Source organism: Ambystoma mexicanum, chromosome 6q, assembly GCF_040938575.1.
Source record: "Ambystoma mexicanum isolate Mex_15411 chromosome 6q, UKY_AmexF1_1, whole genome shotgun sequence".
NCBI lineage: Eukaryota > Metazoa > Chordata > Amphibia > Caudata > Ambystomatidae > Ambystoma > Ambystoma mexicanum.
The window spans coordinates 1,407,561,254-1,407,583,087 of NC_090937.1; the positions used below are offsets into that span (position 1 = coordinate 1,407,561,254).

The window sequence follows — 21,834 nt, forward strand, 5'->3', positions numbered from 1 at the left end:
TTTGGGTAAGTATGGCCGCAGATGAGTTTGAGCGTGCACCGCTAAGTTACAGTCTCTGTGCACGTGGAAACAGGGACGGTAAGCATTACACTGCTCTTGCAGGTAGCAGAAGAAACGGTAAGCACAGGGTGTGGTCGCGGGCGTGGTTTTATAGCCTCGAACTGCACCCTGTAACACTAGACCACCAGGGATGTCAGGCCTTCGGGTCTGCCGGAGGCCATCTTGAGTTTCACAGCAGGTTCTACCTTGATGGCCATGTTGGTGTGGGTCAAAGCAGCTCCTATGAACGCCTGCGCCAGCCAGCCACCCTGCATGTCCAGTCTCTTCCTAAACTAACATTGGAAGGTGTTCCTTGTGTCCTTATGCATGTGCCTTGTGCCCTCACTGGGATCATGACAGGTTCGGCCGAGGGTTCCTTGAAGCTTCATCTCTCCTTCATGCATCTCCAGTGGGCAGGGTCAGTACAAATGGGTTGCTCTCCCGCAGTTCTTGATAGGTAGAGGCCCTCGTCAGGGGTGCCCTTTGTCTCCCCTGATATTTGCTATTGCTGATTGGAGAGGTTTCAGGCCTCCGAGTAAATTGTAGTAAGTCAATGCTCATCCTCCTCATGGACGCTACCATCCGACCTCAAGACCTACAGTGTTTCAAGTGGGCCCCAGAGACCATATGATACTTACTGGTGACAATTGCACGCTCTACATGACCACAACTACACCGTATGACTCAAACTCGTAAACTGGACCCATCTACCCATCACAATCGCTGGTAACATAGCAGTTCTGAAAATGATAGTACTCCATAAACTACTGTATTTGTTCCTTAATGTACCGTTGTGGCCTGGGAAAGTGCTCCTTCAGGAATTAGAAAGTGAAATCTGTAAATTCGTCTGGCACTCCGATGCAGTACGGTTGAAATTGGTAAAAGCGAACACAACCATTTGATAGGGGAGGGTTTGCAGCACATAATTTCCGGCTATACTGGATGGCTGCACAAGCACAATTTGCGATCTACTTGTTTGACGACAGCTCCACCCCCTCACGTAGACGGAGATCTGCGGTCACTGTTTCTCCCTGCATGGTTTAAGGACGACTGTGGTTTCAACCCAGCTAGCGTCACGGTACTGACTGGCATAAAATCTGGAGGGAGATAAGTGCTCCAGCTCCATACCATGAAAGCTTCCCCCTTTGGAATTGCGTTCCTTCCCTACCACAGGTAGATCTCGGCTCCCGTAGAGTTTGGATCCGACACAGATTCTGCACATTGGGATCATTGTTTTTGGGAGGCAACTTCAAGCAGACAACACAGTCCATATGAACTATACCCCTTTGCTGTTGAAACCCCCTTACATGAACTAAATGATCCATCCTACATTCCACATGTATTCCCATTCAATGTTTGATATTACCCAAGCAAAAGTCCAACTGTTTTGACTTCTCTACCAATAATGTCATCTTACTAAATGGTGACATGTGTTACCAAGTGTGCCAATAAAGAAAGTGTTTAAAAATAAATGTCAGTAGCCTCCAAAGCTCGCCCACAGAAACAACCAGATATAACCAGCCACTCACTGGTAAACTGATTCAAAGACAAAGCCTGCAGTCATCAGTTCCCTTTCGTCTAGGTTGGCCTTACCACAGTGGCGTTTTCTTGAAATTTTCCGGCATGGCAGACTCCAACTTCAAACGCCAAACCTCTGCTCACTCTGCGCGCTCTTCGTGGAGTGAGGCTTAAGAGCGTAAGCAGGAGCAGGGCAACAGAAGAGCCAGTCCTCCTTCCAGTAGGCAGAAAAAAAATGACTCAACAGGTCCTGCCACGCACCTGGATTGGTGCGTGGCAGGACCTAACAATGGCTGCAATATTCGGACCTACGTAAGGCATGTAAGAAACTGTGGATTGCTTCCTGGTTGAACCAGAGAATGGTATTTTGCTGGGGTTTGTTTTAACTGCATGCGACAGTCGCAGACATGTGTCGTCATTGTACCAACTGATCCAGCCTCACTCTGACACACCACATCATAATGCACAGGCTAGAGGGGCTGTAGACCTCCAATTAGAAGAAAACAACGATCTCTTGTCCGAGATGAGTGCACAAACAAACAAGGTGTCATACAATTCCCGATTCAGACTGATACAACTAAAAGTGTTGCACTGGTATCACTATAGCCAAGGTCAGCTCCATCTGTTCTCCAAGGAGGGCACTGAGACATGCCCATGCTGTATGTTTCCTAATGCTAAGTATCTTCATATATGGGACTTGCGCCCTTCTGAAACGAAGTATGTGCAACATTGTCTGAAATGATCTGTAAAACTGTTGATCCCCTGCCACTACTTTGCCTGTTTCATATCTTAGGCCCGTCCTCGGTTGGCACATATACATTTGTATGATTATGTTTCCTCTTGGCCAAATGCTGTATTTTGCTTCGCTGGACAAGTGTGCACCCCCCAAGAAGGACAATTGGCTAAAAGATGTGGTGCGGGCTAACGATATGGAAGATCGGTGGGCACATATGCAACCACCCCAATCTGTGGTCTCCACTTAAGATATACCTCCTACGTACAATGTCAACATCTGATGAAATCGCAGCCACACAGTTCATATGAACTATACCCCTTTGCTGTTGAAACCCCCTTACATGAACTAAATGATCCATCCTACATTCCACATGTATTCCCATTCAATGTTTGATATTACCCAAGCAAAAGTCCAACTGTTTTGACCTCTCTACCAATAATGTCATCTTACTAAATGGTGACATGTGTTAGTTACCAAGTGTGCCAATAAAGAAAGTGTTTAAAAATAAATGTCAGTAGCCTCCAAAGCTCACCCACAGAAACAACCAGATATAACCAGCCACTCACTGGTAAACTGATTCAAAGACAAAGCCTGCAGTCATCAGTTCCCTTTCGTCTAGGTTGGTCTTACCACAGTGGCGTTTTCTTGAAATTTTCTGGCATGTCAGACTCCAACTTCAAACGCCAAACCTCTGCTCACTCTGCACGCTCTACGTGGAGTGAGGCTTAAGAGCGTAAGCAGGAGCAGGGCAACAGAGGAGCCAGTCCTCTTTCCAGTAGGCAGCAGAAAAAAGACTCAACAGGTAATGCTCCGGTCAGAATAGCAAGTCCTTCTTCCAAACACTCTGCCCACTTATATGGAGGTGCCCTGAGAACATGTGCATGGTAACATGTCCCACAAAGGACTTTTCCCATTCTTTATTTCAAATCACTTTTTAGGGCACTTGGGAAAATGGTAAAAAGGTGGAGATTCCATGCTACCATAGTCAACAGCTCTCACATGAGTAGTGGTAGTATCCACTCTTGTACAGACTTACCTTTATAGGTAATAGTTTAATCTTAACCCCCCCCATCATATCTTATGCCCAAGATAAACCACTGACACATAACCAAGCTAACATTCTGGTGCCTTGATTGTCACGTTAGCTTTTTGAAGACACTCTCCGACATATCCAAAGGCTTTGTCCCTTTTTCCCTGGGTGAAGCCACCCCCGTTTGAAGCTAGGGAGGCGAGCCTGCCAAGCAAAACCCTCCCTAGTGGTTTGGGTAAGAGAGACCTCACTGGGAGTGACTCCCCTGAAGGGGAGAAGGACTTCCATTCCCATGGAGAACACCCTATAACTAAAGTATTATCTGCATACATAGGAATCTGAGAAACTGATGTTACATATTGAAAGTGCCTTTGGATGTTTGGCTCAAGACAATGTTGGTCCCTCTGTGGGCTTGAAAACTGAACATAAACACACCCCTTTTTGGTCATGGAGCGCGAGTAAAGGCGTAATCGCCCTTGAACAGAGGAGAAGCAGCAATATGCAAAGGCAAGCCTACGACCTGAGCACATCACTGAGAGGGACGAGCCGTGCTGTGGCATGGAGAGAGACCAGAGAGTGAAAGGAGAAGAAGGAAGGATTATCCTAGCCCCATACCAAGGGAATAAAGGCCCGGAGAGAAAGAACCAATTAACAATAAGGGTTACTTACAGGAGCCCAAGACACCCGAATATTGTAACCAGCCAAACAGCTCACAGAAACTACAGAGAACCACAAGAGGCATATGAAAAGCAGGGTTACCAATGCCCATGACAGATAAGTGAAACATTGGGACAGAGAAACCAAATGGAGGCAGAGGGGCCTAATAAGACAAGTGAAGTACTCATTCAAGTGGAACACAGACAACCACGATGTGAATCTAGTGGGGAGAAAGACACTCAAGGGGTGGAAAGGGACTTAGGCAGTTATCCTCTACCTACAACTCGTACATTTGATCTTTTCAGGAACTTGAAACTATTTTGTAAACTTGAGAGGCTTTTGGAACTTTGACAAGATGGACAAGAACTGTTAAACCAGCGATAATGGCTTTATCAGGGACCAGGCAGGCAGGCTGCACAAGGAACACCAGATTGGTGTTGCCACATGGAGAGCAGGCAGCACACTGCAGCAACAGGGAGTAGACCGGTTCAGGCACCCCTACAAACTATTGCTTTGCCCGCTTTGCACAGCTAACTACTGGGGAACCCAACGAACTACAATACCCGGCAACAGAACTACAAAACGGCAGTCTTGGGCACGGACCGTTGACTGGGCATGCGCAGCCCCAGCATGGGGCTTGCCCTCGAGAGCTTCACCTGACAAAACCTACTCTGACCTCCGTTGAACGGAACACATGTGTGGGGCCCGCCACACCGAAACGAATCACTGGCCCTCGCGTTACAGATAAGTGTGGGGAAGAGCAAGGCACAGCGCTGCAGAGCCACAAGCACCAGAGCGGAGACCACAAGCAGAGGCGCAGCCCCCACTGGAAAACCCCAGCCGCTGCCCAATGTGCAGATTAGTTTCATGCACGTAGCACGACAGCAGCAGAGCACATTGGAGCGGGGAACGACAGCAGGGAGCAAGCCATTCCCAGCCGGATCACACCGTTCCCTGCTCCGAGTGCAGTTAAGTTGGGCGCACGTCAGTCCCTGCATGCTAAAACCCTAACCCGACTAATCCGCGCCTAGAACAGAGCTCAGATCCAAATGCTTACTTGTTAGCGCTATGATAAGCGCCTCAGATCCAAACAGAGGGATCACACCGCATGAATGGTCCCCTAGCCATGTGTTAATTACCAAGCAAGCTCATAGACCGAAGTGTTCGCTGGGTTCGGTGAATGCACGTTCAATTGTGCACTACTGTATTGACATAGGGGTGGTTGTTTGTTCTCTCACTTGGCTCTCTTTTGCATCCCCTCCACTGTACTGAGGACCCTGACAGCGTGTTGGAGACAACCAAGGACCCTCTACAAAGCTAAGTTTTCTTTTTTGTTTATTCTGACAAACTCTGCCATATCATGTGCATCTAGTGCTTATGTGACTCAACAGGTGGTAGTTGTCTTGGTTTGCTGTGAGTGCAAGTGTGATGCAAAGGTGTGCATGAGTGTGAGTAGAGGGACAAGTCTCATCAGGTACCACTGAAGTCAAGGAGCAGTACTTACACTAAGCTCCCCCTACCTATTCACAACCTCTCCCTAACCCTATATCTGGTGTCCCTACAACCCCCTTCCCATCCAACCAACGATTTGATAACCCTCCTTCCTCACAGGGTTGCAGAGGCGTACATTACTCGCAATCGCAGGTCCCAAAACCGTGGTTGGGCGAGAGGCTTGTGCTAACACCCGCACAAGGCAACGTGGATCGTGTCAGATTTTCTACAGATAAGCATTGGATATGAAACCAGGAAGGGTTAACAATTCTGAAGGCAGAACACTGCCTAGTTTTCATTTATATCTATTCTAATTCCAGTTTAGAGGATAGGTTCAGACAGAGGCCCAATTTTGTTATTTTGACTCTTGACGAGCACCGTGGTATAGTTTGTCAGGAAGGGAACTCCCCTTTAAGCAACATTTTTAAGTAACATAAAACTTTTTGATAATGTGTCCTCTGGACCTCCTCCTCCTCCTCCTCCTCTTCCTGGCTTGCCACTTCTCCCAAGTTGGAAAACATGCCTCTCCCATGTTGCACTAAAGACGGCAATATCAAGGTAAGTCATGCAAAGGTCATCCTGCCCATTCAAAAAACATGATTCACCAGCCTTTGAAAGGTGGCAGTTGCATTTTCCATTTCAAAGGGCAGCACCCAGAAATTGACCTACCACCACCTTTGCAGACTATATTACATCCATCCTAGCAGATAAAACTACGACCAACTCTCAAAGATCCTATTAGGGGACTTCAAATTGGGTTTCCAAGATCCCAATGACCTCAAAGCACTGGACATTGCCAGTACCCTAACTGATTTGGGCTTCTCCCATCGCATCCTTGAACCTACCCATAACAAGCGGCGAACCCTTAACTGGCTGGTCGATCTGAACTGCAGTATCAACCTAGTGGCAAACTCACCCTGCGCTTGGTGTTACCATCACATGATCACTTTCAACATCAAAGCCAACGACCAATGCTCTAGACAGGATATCGCGCCCTCAATTTGTACAAGAAACAAAAGAGACATAACAAGGGAGAAACTGCTCTGCCTCATCCTACCTATATTAAACAATGCCTCACTGTCATGCACAGACTCTACAGTCCTAGTGGATACCTTCAATGATATCATGCTCAAAGCTATAAACTCCATTGCCCCAATTAAATCGCGGAAACCTAAACCTCGTGCACACCCCAACTCGTGGTTCACGCCACAAAAAAAAAATAGCAAAATAAACAAATTGAGAGTGCTAGGCAAAGAAAGGAGAAACGCTGAAGCCTGCTGGAAAAGTCACCCCTCTGATGCCAACAAGGACGGCCTCATTTTAGCATCCCTTAACTACAAAGAGGTAATCTTCCAAGCTAAAAAAGATACCTATAACAAGCGTATCCTGCAAGCAGAATCCAATACCAAAGAGCTCTTTAAGATACTTAAAGAACTTGAATCCCCAAACAGGCCTCCTGAAACCTCTAGCAAAGACAGTACATGGTGCTCTAATATAAAAAAGTGCTCCTTGACAAAATCTCAACACTCCAATCCAAAATCAATGCTAAAAAAGTAGCCTTCAGTCTGACTTGCAGCCCAATACTCCCTTTGGAAAAACCAGCCAGATCCTACTCACCCGTAAACCATTCAGATTTTCACCTCTAACTATCGTAGAGGTAGAAATCATCATCAGCAAACCTAAACCCACCAACTGCGAGGGCGACACATGCCCAGCTTCTATCATCAAGGAGGCTAGCCATGAACTAGCTCTGTTCATCACTGCCCTAATAAACTCTTCATTTAGTACAGGCATCGTCCCTGACAACTTCAACGAAGCATGGGTTATCCCACTCCTCAAAAAACCGTCCTTAGACCAGAGTATACCCACTAATTACAGGCCCATCACACACTGCCTTTTTTGGTTAAAATTTTGGACGGGGCTGCTTATCTGCAGATCCAGGACTATCTGGAATCTAGTAAACTCCTGGGTCTCAGACAATCAGGCTTCCGTCCCAGGCATCAAACTGAAACTGCCCTCATCGATCTAAAAACGTAAATCGAGGATCTTAAAGACAACGGAAAGCTGGTCCTCCTTTTATTACTAGACTTATCGGCAGCCTTTGATTTGGTGAACCACCAAATCCTCTGCCAGCATCTTAAATCGGCAGCCCACTTTTCTGACAAAGCCACCACCTGGATTAGATCCTTTCTGGTCAATAGATCCATCAGGGTCTTCTCCCCTTCTGCGTCCGCTGAACCATCTCCAGTTCTGTGCGGGGTCCCTCAAGAATCCTGCGTTTCACCTACGCTCTACAACGTGTTCACGAAACCACTCTTTCATATTCTTAACTATTTGGGTGTCACCTGCACTAATTACGCAGATGACACCCAAATACTCATCCCCATCACTCAAGACCATATAGTGGACACTAAAGCCCTAAATGATGTTGATCAGTCATCCTGGCTTGGATGGCACACCACGAGCTCTGTCTTAACGATGATAAGACAGAGCTCCTCATCCTGGGCTCCCATCACCGACTTAACAGATTAGACCCTATCTTCAATTCTTTTATCATCGATGGTAACATTATCAAGGTCTCTAAAGATACTAAAACCTTCGGCATGTATCACAACTCTACTCTATCTCTCTCGAGACAAACTAATGTCGTTATCTCTGCATCCGCGTACATGTGCAAACTCATCACAGCCTGCCGTCCATTCCTCACCCCAGCTAACTGCACCAACCTTGCCAGAACTCTTATTATGTCGAAACTGGACTACTGCGACACCCTTTATCTAGGAACAAGTCAATGAAACTTAAGCAAGCTCCAGGTCACCCAAAACAATGCCATCAGGGCTGCATTAAATATTCCAAGGAACCAGCACATATCTGACACCAGGCGCAGCCTTTGCTGGCTCTCGGTAGCCCAAAGAGTCTCCTTCAAAACCCTTGCTCTCACGCACAAATGCCTGGCCAACCAGGCTCCTAATTATCTGACAGACCGGTTCAGACCACACACTACCAGCCGTCCTCAGAGAGCAGCCCAAGCTCACTGTCTCTCTTTACCTAGGTTCAAGTTGCAAAAAGCGGGTGGGGACAGTTTCCCGGTCCTTGCCACCAAACTGTGGAATTCACTTCCCAACCCACTTAGAACAGAATCCTCCTTCCACTCCTTCAAGAGCAAAGCTAAATTGTGGCTCATCGCTCAAGACCCTCTCACTCACCTCCTATCACTGCAGCACTAAATTCACCTACCATGACCAAGTACCCTTGATGCAATTGTCCTTTTAATCTGAATGTAAAGATAATGTACATTTCTTGTAATTATTATGAAACGTATATTCTGGCTGTATGTGCTAATGCAATTTCTGTTTGTTAAGTCACTGTAACCTAAGATATACGCCCAGATGCCTTTGGGCCGGACGCGCTATACAAATAGAGAAATACAAATACAAATGGTAGATACCTTCTGCAGGTGAAAAAGCAGTCTTCTCCTTGGCACAGTTGGTTAAGACGCTTTGCAAGTACGCACGTGAGGTCAAATTCAGTACTTTAAAGCACTTAGCTTGAACACTTTCTCATGAGTTTGTGGAAGAGGGCAAGCATCAGGCTTGTGGCAACAATCAGAGATCTGTACTCTATACAGAATTTCAAATCTTTAGATCCAGCTTTAGGTACCAGTATTACTGTACTAGGCCAAGGACTATTAAATAGTTCAATGCAATCACTACAAGGTACAATATCTTGTTCACCTCAACCTTGACCCTTACTTTGAGTAACATCCTATGTCACCTTTTTTTGAAAGGTTAACAATCTAGCGTGTCAATGTCATGTTATCCCTTTGAAGAGTGAAAACAGAGGAGCAAGCTTGTAAAATGTTTTTCATTCCAGCTGCTGCTGTAAAGTCAGTTGAGGACAGACTCCAGTCATGGAGCCATTGTTTGAAAGATGCTCACTTTCCTATATCTCTCAGTCAGAAAACAAATGTAAGGCCCCCTATTGCAATCTGAGAAATTAACACAGCCTATTCAAATGGAAGACTCTTGGAGTTTTTCTGGGTAGCCCAGGTTCACTAAATAGTTTACATCACTAAGTCTTCATACAACTTTGTAAGGCCAAGCTAAAATAGGCTACATGATGTAAAATCAATCCTAGAGGACAATGCTGGATCAAAGCATAACCTGTCATCAAAATGGTACTCACGATGGCAGAGACAAATATAATTTTCCTTCTGACACCCAGAACATGGTCTATCATAATAAGGGTTGGTGCAAGGATGGTGGTTTCCCAACCTTCCTTCTCCAGAGCCAAAGGACCTCTGACTGGATGGCCAAAGCGTAACTCAGAAGGGCTAATATCAACACCCTCTAGAAGCACCTCTCTGCAGGAAAGGAACATGGCAGAAGGAGATCTTACTTCCAAAGCACACATCGTTTTAAGGTTCTGTTGAATAAACTTGCTAACCCAGTAGTTTATGGGTGGTATTGCACTGAACGACTTATAATGAATACCACATTTCTTCCACATGCCCTTCATATTTTTGGACAGTGAAGTTGGTCCCTCTATGTGACAAGGCCAGTACTATGACCTTGTCAAGAGGGTATAGGAACCAATCTCAGCCGGGGCAAGGGAGGTCTACGAGGGAGAAATCCAGGACAAGTCTTACCGCTGATGTGTATGGTGACCGCGGAGCGGGCCCCAATTCCTGTTCCCCCCACCCCATGTCAGTGTTTTGGTGCAGTCCACAATTGTCTCACACCATGCCTCATATAGCAAACGCTTGCAAGAATATTTGTTTCTTACAGAGTCAGCAGAGCTAATTAGAATCAAGAGCTGCAGCAGAAAAGAGCTAACCACCCGCCAGTGCCGTCTTTGCCACAGAAACTACAGGTGACCGAGACCTGCATTATCAACAGCAGCCCTCTGGACTTCCCCACTACTGACTTCCTGTGCCAAGAGGTTACTACGCAGCAGCAAGCAGAACCGCACAACACTCCCCAGAGCCACTGGCAGCCTGCTCCCTAGACCACCAGGGACTGCAGCCAGGGATACAAACCCCACTAAGCGTGAAACTTACTTTTGGAGCAGAAAGCACTCCAACTCCAAGGTCAGCATTGTTTTTCTGCACCGGACCGGTGTAGAAGTAGACAGGCTTGAGGCACCTATTTGTTATTCGGTGGGGAAGACAGGGCCAGACTTGCCAGGGACAGATAGCAGAGATGTGAAGGGAAATAAAAAGGGAACACAGCAAGCACGAAGTGTGTGCTATCCGGGTGAGGTCAGAGGATGAGAAGGTGGATGATTCAAGAGACCAGCAGGAGGGGGAAAGGAGCAGCAGAGTGTGGAGTTGGGGTCTAGAAAAGGTGATGTAATGGCTAGTCAGTGAAAGTGGTACTATAGTGTGTGTGCATGTTAGTGTGGTATGTGTTTAGACAAGATAGTGTAAGACGTGACTGTGAAGTGGATTGTACTGGGTGAAAAGAGGGTGCATGAGTGGTAGTAAGAGTGGGTGTGCGGTGGGGGAGTAGTCAAGTGGAGAACAGAGTAGTAGATTGGTAGATGGAGTACAGAATAGTTGAGTGATGAAGGAGTAGTCGAGTGGAGGAGGGAATAGCAGTGGAGCAGGAGGAAGTAGTAACAGCAGAGTAGATGGTAACAACTAACGGTGGAGGCGAGGACCAGGAGGCGTGAAAAGGTCCAAAGGGACAGGAGAGGGCAGGGAGAAATGAATAGAGGTGGGTGGAGTGTGAGGAGGTGAGAAGCCAGGATTAGCCGAGGAGATAATGAGCATGAAAGCAAAAGCCTGACTCAAGCTGGTCATTTGCAAGGCACTATTCCATATCCCTATAGAAAACTTAAAATAGGTTAGAGTAGGGAAAGTTAGGTGGTCACTGAGGGAGGTTAGAGAAATGAGTTCAAGAACCTTTAGATTAACTTATTTAGTGATTAGCATACTGGGGGTAAACCATCACTATATACTAACCTGGTATTACGGACATCTGATATAGTGAGGTGGTGGAGAAAAAGAAATAAAGAGACACACACTAGGGCCATTGCTAGGTTCAATAAAAACCCTTGACCTTCCTCTGAGAATTGAAGTTACTCCTGTGACACCCATCAGACATCGTTTTGTAATGCAAACGCTGGGAAAAAAAAAGCACAGAAAAGCATTAAAAGTTTTGTGAGTTGATTATGTAAGTGAGGCTAAGAAGACCTTACTCACCACAAAATGTCAGTCATGGTCCAAATCAGAAGCACATGTGCTGAGAATTTCATACATATCAACGGGGGAATGTTGCTGAATAAACCTTCCTTTACAATGACACCTGCGACTGAAACTCTCGCTCATAAAGGAGGCTTGGGCAAGAACCAAGTTTACAGGTTAAAGTCTTGCAGCCTGAGGGCCGGAGACAGAGCCTCTGTTGTTCAAACAGAGAAAAATATCAGTCTAGTGGGGAAGCTTGTTTAATTTAAAATCTGTTTTTTCCTGAAAGTTGGTCACTGTGCTATAAATAGGGTGGGTGGGAGTTCCACATAATGGCACTGATTAAGCGTTTCCCAAGGCTCTTCTTCTTGAAAGTTGTAGGAGACAGTTTTTCTGACAGTCACAGATCTTCATGTTACAGATGAGTGCTACATTTTGAAGAGCCTGGCGGAGAGGTAATCTGGGCCTTGCCATGCAGAGCATTGTGAATGATGTATAAAGCCTTAAATTCGATACTTTTTTTCCTGGGGAAACTAGTGGAGGGCCTTTAGGTCTCGCTTGATGTGATTGTACATTTTTTCAGACTCAGATTGAAACTGGAAGCTGTACTTTGAATCAATTGAAGGTTGTACACGAGATGTTTTGGAGGATAAGGTGTATGCTGATACAGTAGTCTAGTTCAGGAAATGCAGAATTGGCTCAAGAAGGATAGAGTAAGATGGGCAGGAGCCTGCATTGCCGCTGTTAAGCAGAATCCTGTGCACTTCCCTTGGGGAACACTGCAAAAATATTAAGACTACAGGAGTAAGCAGTAAACCCAATTGGTAGCAGTCCGCACCACCCAGATTTACCTGGTAGCTGTGGCTGAGCAGTCAGACTTCTCCCAAGAAGAGTAGGGCAGTATATAGAGTATACACAATAGGGCCAAAACACAGTAGAGCAAACAAACACTGACCAGAGCTTTGTATAAAAAGTATATAGTTATTTATTTAAAACACACTTTAGGCAATACGCTAGCACTCTCAATGAAAAGTAAGTTAAAACACAGTCAGGTAAGTATACACACCTCCCTTGATAACTATCAGACAAGTCAGGGTTAAAGCACAACTACTTGTTAAGACAGAGGTGAGTGCTTAACCCAGATGGCACTCCAATAGTTTAGGTCAAAAGGAAGTGAAAAGGCAGAGCATAAAATAAAACAGTTCCCAACACTTTAAAGAGTTCAGGGCAAGGGGAGAAAGGCATGTTATACTGTAGAGCCAAAGTTCATAGGCTAGGCCCACTTTAAATGGAGCAGAGCGAAATGTGCCCAGGAGCACAAGGTTTAAAGTGCACTGAAAGTCTTTGCAGAGTGTTCAAAAGAGGTTGGGGTGATTCAAAAGATATAGGTAGAAGGCCTGGAGCCAACCCAGTTTAGAAGCCAAGGATTTAAGGGTCATCTTTAGCAATCTGTAGAAAGGTAGGTCAGGCAGGACACAGTACCTTAAAGAGAAAGGAAGCTCCAGCGGGGGCAGTTGTTCCTGGCAGTGGTTGAAGTTCGTGGTTCCGACCAGGGGAAGAGAAGATCTCATCGAGGAGGGGACGTGGAGTCGTTGCACTGCACAGGGATGAAACCAGCCGCGGAGTTCCCGATTAAAATATGCGTTCCTTTTATTCGCGGTCAAAAGTGGTGAGCTTGGCTATCCGGCCGCCGGGGTGCTTGGCACAGACGATTCGACAAAAGGGACGTCTTTGGAAGCGAAAAAGGGCAAACTGGTTGGTCGTACCAGCTCAAAGGGAGAAGACTCTCCAGCAGAAGATCCTCTCTTGTCGTTGGAAAAGTGGTGAGTTTGTTGCAGCAGGGCTTCACCGGTGGCGTCGGCGGTTGCAGGTGGCTCAGCTTCTTCCCTCTTCGGATTCTTAGGTCCTGTGACGACTTCTGAAGTTCCAGTCCCAAAGGCCCTGCTTTTATGCAGAAAAACCCCCAGTCATCAGCCTAGCTGTCAATCACACATGCTAAGTGGTGAGCCGGGCGGCTCACCACTGGGTCAATTAGAGTAGAGTACGACTTGGGTTGCTAAGGCAACGCAGTCCAAGGTGCCAATTCCCCCCTCCACCCTTCCTGTGGAGCCCAGCCAGAGTAGTACCATTTGGAGGGCTTCTGTGGAGAAGCCCGCCAAAATAGTGGAACAAAGGGCTCGACCTTGGTCAGAGTTACAGAGACGGACACAAACGCCATTTTAGAATCGAGTTCTGGCAATAAGACCCAACCAGTGATTTAATATTAAATAAATAAACCAGCGTTATCTTTAACATTGCACCAAAAAGTGGTGCGTTTAAAATCAATGGGAAAATCCCATAGAGAATATTCCGGTGTAATATTTCGCATGGTAACCACTGCCACCAGCCAGAAACTCGATGAGTGGGGGGGGGCGGGATAGTTCCCCCTCGAAAACAGACCCAGGGGCAATCGAATTACCCCTTACCAGTACTTCCATAATATGATGGTTTGTACTGGTTCTGTTCACAATTTTGGACTAGTAAAGCCAATGGTGACTTTACATGCCCTGGGAGACAGTAGTCAGTCCCAGGGTATGGAGTCTATGTTTGGGGGTCACTGTGACACCCCGGTGGTACTGCACGGTGTACCACACATACAGAAAAACGGATGATACCCTATGGAGTAAAAAGAATCCCCATAAGCACATAATAAGTCAACAACATACCTCAAATCATATCTAAGAGTGGGAGTAAAAGAGTCTCACTCTTAGCAGGAGAAAAAAAAAATCCAGCAAAGCTGCTGGGGGACTCACTAGGTTTGGGAAATTAGCCTTATACGAGCATTCTCCCTAACAGCTGCTATGTTGCGCTGTAACTATTCATCATCGGTTGCGCAGTTCAGCCTTTGCTGCTGTCTGCGGCGCATTCATCATCAATTAGAGCCATGCCTTGTGGAGAGTACGCATTGCTGTTTGTGCAACCTAAACATCACTTTTTTTATAATGTCACCTCAAACACCCATAAAAAGGTGCTACTTGTGTTCTTTCAATATTTGCCATTGATCTTTACAGCATATTCGTAATTTCACCCAACCAAACACTTTTTTCCTTTAAAGGGGCTAGAAATTGAACAGTTTGAAGACCACAGTCCTAGTCTATACAATGTTAAAAAAAGAACACACCTTCTGAATCCTTCCGTTTCCGTTCTACTTCTTTGCGATATTCTTCCAACTCTCGATCTGTGAGTTTGTTAAAAGGATTAGGTCCAGCTGTGCTAACTATTACTCTTGGCTGATACTCCTTTTCGATGATTGCTTTAGATGCCGTTACCAGTTCTCCCTGGTGAGGAAAGATAAAAAAAGAGAGCTATGTACACTGTAACAGATATTTGTTGTTTAAATAACCTTAACAGGATAGGGCACAATAGGGAATGAGAACTATTTAAAAATGTCAGTAAACTGCATTATGTGTAGGGAAGCAACAGGCACTCACCAAATTACCTGTGGATGTTCAGTGGCATTGCTCCTTCCATTTATAAAAGACAGTAAGGACTTTGCTAATACACCATAAAACTGTGTGAGCGGCTTTCAAATGTATGGCTTTCGAACCTGTCCTTCCTAGGAAAGCTACAAGGGCACCACAGTAAGTAAGTTTATTAGCTACTAAATCCAACATTTAAAGGAGAAAGTAGCAGCACCTATCAGCGGGTCTGCCATACTCACCAAGCCCCAATACCCCGATTTCTCATTATATATTATTTTAAATAGACTTATTTTAAATAGTACTGTGTTTCTTAGAGGGGCTGCTTTTCTTTAAATGGCACCCAGCCAGCATTCCTCAAAAGGGCTGCTTCTCTTTAAATAGGACAGGGTGGGCCTTTCCCAGTAAAGCTGCTATACAGTTAATTGGAAATTACCATCACTTCAGAGCAGAGATGCTAGACTTTGTTGGGGGATGCCCTAGCACATCTGTGGCGGGACTGCCATGCTGGACAATACCTGGAGTTTCAGGAGTGCTGCTGTGTCCTTCAATGGCACAGTACTATCACTTATTGGCAGTCTCAGCAGAGAGCCAAACGACTGAATGGGCCTTGTGTCCGAGTTCCCCCTCTTACGTCTTGAGCTGGCGTGATGCATACACTGTGATAAGTGCTCATTGCTGCATGTGATTTCCTCATCACTCATGTCTTACAAGGATCTGGCTCTACCCCACTGGCCCTTTCAAAAGTGTCAATCTTAAAATCTCCCGATTTCCTTATAGGCTAGGCCTTTAAGAGGCATGCTTGACATGCTAAATATTGTGCGCTGATCAATTACAGGTTATGATAGAACGAGGTGGGAAAATCGAGAGTTCTAAAACAATACCAGTGAAATGGATCTCTGCCTCTGACCTAGCTTGTGCATATATATTATATGGCACACTTTACTCACCGTAATCCTATTTCTGATGCTTGTATCTGCTTAGATTTACATGCTATGCATAGGCCGATATCTAGTGGTAGTCGAAGAGTATAACATGATTTATTTTCAAAACCCGAAAAGGGACTGTCAGGTAACAATTGATGCAGTCCAACTGGTGTGGGACTACACAAGACTTATCTCTTGGTATTAGGTAACCCACCTTTTAATATAGGCCTGTACTAAACAAGTTGGTAGTGTGACTGAGTAGCCAGGCATATCTTAAGAGGGGTAATGTGAGCTGTAGAGCTATACAATGAAATCAGTAAACACATACACATTTAAAGTTATATTATAAATATTTATTTATATACACAAAGATATTTAAAGCATTCTTTAAAAAGGAGCAACTAATAGTAACATTAGTCCCACAAGTTAGGATTCAATTGTAACAGAAGCAATAAGTCAGGTGAATAACTTTTCATATGTTATACATTTTTCAGCACATAGAGTGACATCATTTGAGGTCAGTAAAAACACTTATTTGTGGGCACCATTGCAATATTGAGTTATAAGGAAGGAAAGGGGGGCGTGGCCAGCGCGCATGGAGTGAGGACGTGTTCTCCTCGCGTTCCTGCCCGAGATCCTACAACGGACCGAATCGTTCGGCCTGCTTAAGCTGAACAAGCACGCCTGAAGTAACTACGGGAAGAAGAACTGTTTCCCTACCCTCGACGAAGTTTCCGCAAGAAAATCGGACAGGGATAACGGTTATCCGAAGCGAACAGAGAGGAGGCCCTGGCCCAACGAAATGGCGGCGCCCGCCGGTCCCATCTGAGATGCACTGCCGGAGGGCGGATAGCCTCCGGAGGCGAGAAAGGAGGGCCCACAGCGTCCAACCCAGTGATCCACCGACACCCCGGGGGGGGGGGGACCCCCGCGGCCGGCTGTGACCCGGGTCTCTATCTCCAAGACCGAGTGCCGGGAGGAGGAGACGAAGGGGGGGGACCCTCGGCGCAAGACTGCGTGCAGGAGAGGCGCTGGCTGGCGGGAGGCCGCGAGAGACACGGAGAGACACGAAGAAGATAGAAGGCGATGAGCGATTCCCACTGGAACATCTGCGGGCTGACTACTCCCCATCTGCAACAACCGCCCTCGCAATCGACCCTACATACACGTCCCTGCTGAATGGGAAAAGGCAGCGGAGCACGCCCAAAGGCAGGCGATGTCACCCCCCAAAAGCAAATTAAAAACCGCGACCATGGACTCCTTCACCACGGTCCGGGCGAAACAACAACAGGGGACAGAGGCAGCAGACGACCCGACGGCTAAGGAGGACAATCCGACAAATACGCAAGTGCTACAAGCCATAGCAGCGCTACGAACATCCATCGAAACCAGGATCGATAAAATGAAGTCGGACATGCAACTGATGTGACAGGTCGTCCGTAACCTTACAGAAAGGGTGACCACAACGGAGGCAACGTTCCAAGACAATGTTAACGACACCACAGAACTTAAATCTAAGGTCCAAGACCTTGAGTTGCAAGTAGCGCGGCTAGAGGCGCAATCAGAGGACGCTGAAGGACGTGGCCGAAGGACGTGGCCGCCGCAGCAACATCCGAATCCTGGGGGTACCGGAAGACCTGACCGAATTCGTAGAAACAATGCTATTGCAAGAAATCGGGGCCGGCAAACTGACCCAGGGCTTCTGAATAGAACGGGCCCACAGATCACTTCAGAAGAGGCCCCCTCGGGGCTCCCGACCGTGCCCTATTATTGCAAAAGTCTTGAACTTTCGCGACAGAGAGACTATACTGAGATTCGCAAGAGAAGGAGGGGAGATCGAGAAACATGGCGCCAAAATAGTCATTTACCCAGACTATACCCCCGCGGTGCAGCGAGCACGGAACTCATTTGTACCGGTGAAAGCTAGGTTGCGCAAGCTAAACCTCAAGTACATGCTACTGTACCCGTCCCGCCTTAAGCTACTATACAAGGGGAAAGCTATCTTTCTTGAGACTCTGGCAGCAGCAAATATGTGGCTTGAGGACAACAACCTTGCTGATGATAAGGAAAGCACTACGCATGAAGTCACAGGCCATTGAAAGCACCAAACAACAGGAAAATGAAGGTTCGCACAACTGCCGTATGAATACCGGACCGCTTGAGATCTACAACTCTACGTACGCCATGACGGGCAGGAGCGCACCGACCCATGCAAATTACAACGAAGCCGAAGCACCACCCTGCAACACGTGGAGGCCGACTGCCGACACACCACCCACACCGGGAGGCCCGGAAAGGCCTGGAAGGACCGGGTGCCCGCGAGCGCTGCAAGTTTGAGGCAACTGCTGGGGGCAGTTTTGAGTTGAAAGGTTTGTTACCGTTATTCACTAGAGTGAGGATTGTTAATGTTAATAAGTCTCCAATTGACACAGAGGGAGGGGTGAAGGGAGGGAGGAAACGATGAGGCTCGTGCCCCAACCCCAACACAGACCGACCCCTGGTTAACAGATCCATTACTAAACCCCTATGGCTGCGACCACCATAAAAATAATGACATGGAATGTAAGGGGCCTAAGGACTTATCTCCGAAGGAACAGCATTAAAACCTACCTGCACAGAAAAGGGGTAATGATAGCATTACTACAGGAGACCCACGGCACGGCGGACTCGGTGGCCAAGCTACCAACACATTGGGGTGGACAGGGGTTTGGTACCACTTATTCTAAATACGCAAGAGGGGTCTACACCTGGATTCACCCACAGCTCCCATTCCGGGTGGACAAAACTGAGATAGACCCTGAAGGTAGGTTCGTCGTAATTTGGGGATTCATTGAACAAGAAGCAGTATGCATCATGAACTCCTATCTCCCTAACAATAACATACCGTCCTACCTGAACTCACTGTACCCTAGGGTTGCACAGTACAGGAACGATCTCTTTATTTGGGGGGGGATTTTAATTGTGTACACGACCCACGGCTGGACAGATCCACACCACAGCTAGGAGGCCCATCGACCGCTACGACAGCACTATCCGCCATGTTGGGGAGGCTGGAAATGACAGATGTGTGTCAGGAAAAACATCCTGAAGCACGCAAATACTCATTTTGCTCATCCCCACATAAGCTACACACAAGACTAGATTATATATTCGGAGACAGGGAACACTTACCCCGGGTGGAGGGAGCACAATACTTGGGGAGGACTTTCTCTGATCACTCCCCGCTTCTGATAACATGGAACCACGGAGGGCCCAGAGCCTCCATTCCCATGTAGAAAATGCCCACAGACGCCCTGAGGGACCCAGCCTTCCGAGAAGAATTAGGCGATTCTATTGATGCATACCTAGAGGTTAACACCGGTAGTGTAGCTTACAATAGCACAGTGTGGGAGGCTCTAAAGGTGGTAACCAGGGGAGAAGTAATTGCAAAGGCGGGAGGTATCAAGAAGCTGCTCAGGAAAGAACGAGACCTAGTGGAACGGCAGATTGAGCGACTTGAGGCTACCCCCGTAGACACCCAACAGAGGGAAGAGGAGTTTGTGAAACTTAGAGAGCGGAACCTAACTGCATGGAACAGGATGGAAAAGTTTGACTATACTGCCAGAACAAATAGAGCACATGTTGAGGCCGACAGACCGGGCAGACTACTCGCCTGGCTCTGCCGTAAAGAGCACCCCAAAGACCCCACCACCTCACTACAAGATGAGGATGGAAACACACACTGTACGCAGCAGGGCATAAATGACACTTTCACTCGCTTTTACACCCACCTGTATTCACATGAGGAGCAGGTCCCCCATGAACGGTTGATAGAAACACTAGAAGAGATAGAGCTCCCCAGGCTGTCGCCTGAGCAAGCCGACTCCCTAGAAGCAGAAATCACGGCCGAAGACATTACCGATGCAATCAGATCCCTGGCCGCAGGCAAAGCACCGGGAACAGACGGGTTGCCCACAGAGTTTTTTTAAAACTTATGAGTCCTCCCTGACCCCTCTATTACACGCAGTATACCAGGAGGCATATGAAGAAGGGATACTACCCGAAAGTATGAGGGAGACGCTTGTGATCCCGATCCTCAAGCCCAATAAACCGGCAGACCAATGCGACTCATATCGCCCGATTGCAATGTTAAATTATGACGTTAAAATCCTGACTACGATCTTAGCGAAGCGGCTGTCTAGAATAATAGGAGACATAGTTCACCCAGATCAGTGAGGCTTTGTGCCGGGCCGAAATACGTCCATGAACCTACGCAGGCTGCAGCACATTATAGCGCAAACGGATAAAGACAAGGACTCATACGCGCTGCTGTCCCTAGACGCAGTCAAAGCGTTTGACTCCATTTACTGGGAATGGCTTGTGGTAGTGCTTAGGGAGTTTGGCTTTGGCCCCGGGTTTATCAGGTGGATTAACATCTTGTATGCTAAACCTAAGGCAAGGGTGAAATCTGGGAAGTATGTGTCGGAGGCCTGGGATATATGCAGGGGGACTAGACAGGGTTGTCCACTATCCCCAATGCTTTACATACTGGGACTAGAACCCATAGCTGTCTACTTTAGAAAGCAATTCTTCGATGCAGGCATTAGACTGGGAGACGTGGATCACATCATCTCGCTCTACGCAGATGACGTTCTCATATACGTCAGGGACCCACACCTCAACGTACCAACCATGTTAGAAGTGCTGGACAATTATTCCAAGGTCTCTGGGATAAGTTTTAGCAGGTCAAAGTCTTGTATGTTCCCCCTAGCGGCCCTGAAAACAGAGAGTTTAGAAGCACTCCCTGAAGTTGGGATCCAGTGGCAGAATACGTCATTCTGCTACCTTGGAGTGCACATTATACATACCCCCGAGCTAATGCACGAACGAAACACAAAGGCAGCACTCCCCGCCCTGCGCAAATCAATGGCGTTCTGGGCGAAACCCCCCCTCTCGATGATGGGCAGGGCTTAGATAATTAAAATGATCGTTCTCCCACGTTTCCTTTATGGGTTTCAAAATGTACACTACTATATACACACAAGCCCTTCTTCCGACTACTTGAGACCATACTGCGAGAGTTCCTATGGGGGAGAGGCAGGCATAGAATAGCGTTGCAATTGCTAACCCTACCATATAGCCAAGGCAGCATTCAACTTCCAAACCTAGAAAAATATTACATAGCAGCACAGCTTAGTTTTGTGACCAAATGGCTAGACGATGAACCCACATCTGAAACACCATTGCTACAGGCCATGCTGCCCCAATTCCATCTGAAAGAACTAGTCTGGGCACCGTGCAAACTGCTGGGAACTCTACCCTTTTTGGCTGACCTGGGAAGGAAAATTTGGCACAGGGAGAAAATGTTTACTAACTCACGGAACTCCTATACCCCAGAAGTCCCCCTGATCGCAGACCTATGCACAACACTTTCGGATTTGAAACATATCAGGCTCTGGGAGAGGGAAGGGGTCTACACCTGGGGAGATCTGTATGATGAAGGCACTTTCAGGGAGTTCACCTCGCTGCAGGAGACGGAAGGCATACATACCGGCCAGTTTATGTGGTACCAAAGAACTTGTGCTGTGGCCCGACGCAAATGGGACTCGTGGCCGATGGAACCAGATACAGACCCACTCCTCACCTTGATGTACAACTTGGGAGAGGGCGGTAAACCCGTTTCGCAAATATATGGCCACCTGATCGACATGCCAAATCCTCGGAGCATGGAAATGAAAAGCAAATGGGAGGAGGATATAGGCCGGGAAATGACTGAAGGGGAGTGGAACAGAGCTCTCACATTCCCCAAAACG

General features: G+C 47.0%; 1 protein-coding gene across 17 annotated transcripts in view; it reads right to left on the bottom strand.

The window, feature by feature from the left end:
• LOC138516732 (alpha-adducin-like) overlaps nucleotides 1–21,834 on the bottom strand; it is a 1,440,750-nt gene that overhangs the window by 210,952 nt on the left and 1,207,964 nt on the right. For all 17 annotated transcript variants that reach the window (XM_069632078.1, XM_069632071.1, XM_069632077.1 and 14 more), the window contains one exon: nucleotides 14,819–14,975. In XM_069632078.1, coding sequence (XP_069488179.1) covers nucleotides 14,819–14,975 — 157 coding nt within the window. The remainder of the gene's footprint in view (nucleotides 1–14,818; nucleotides 14,976–21,834) is intronic.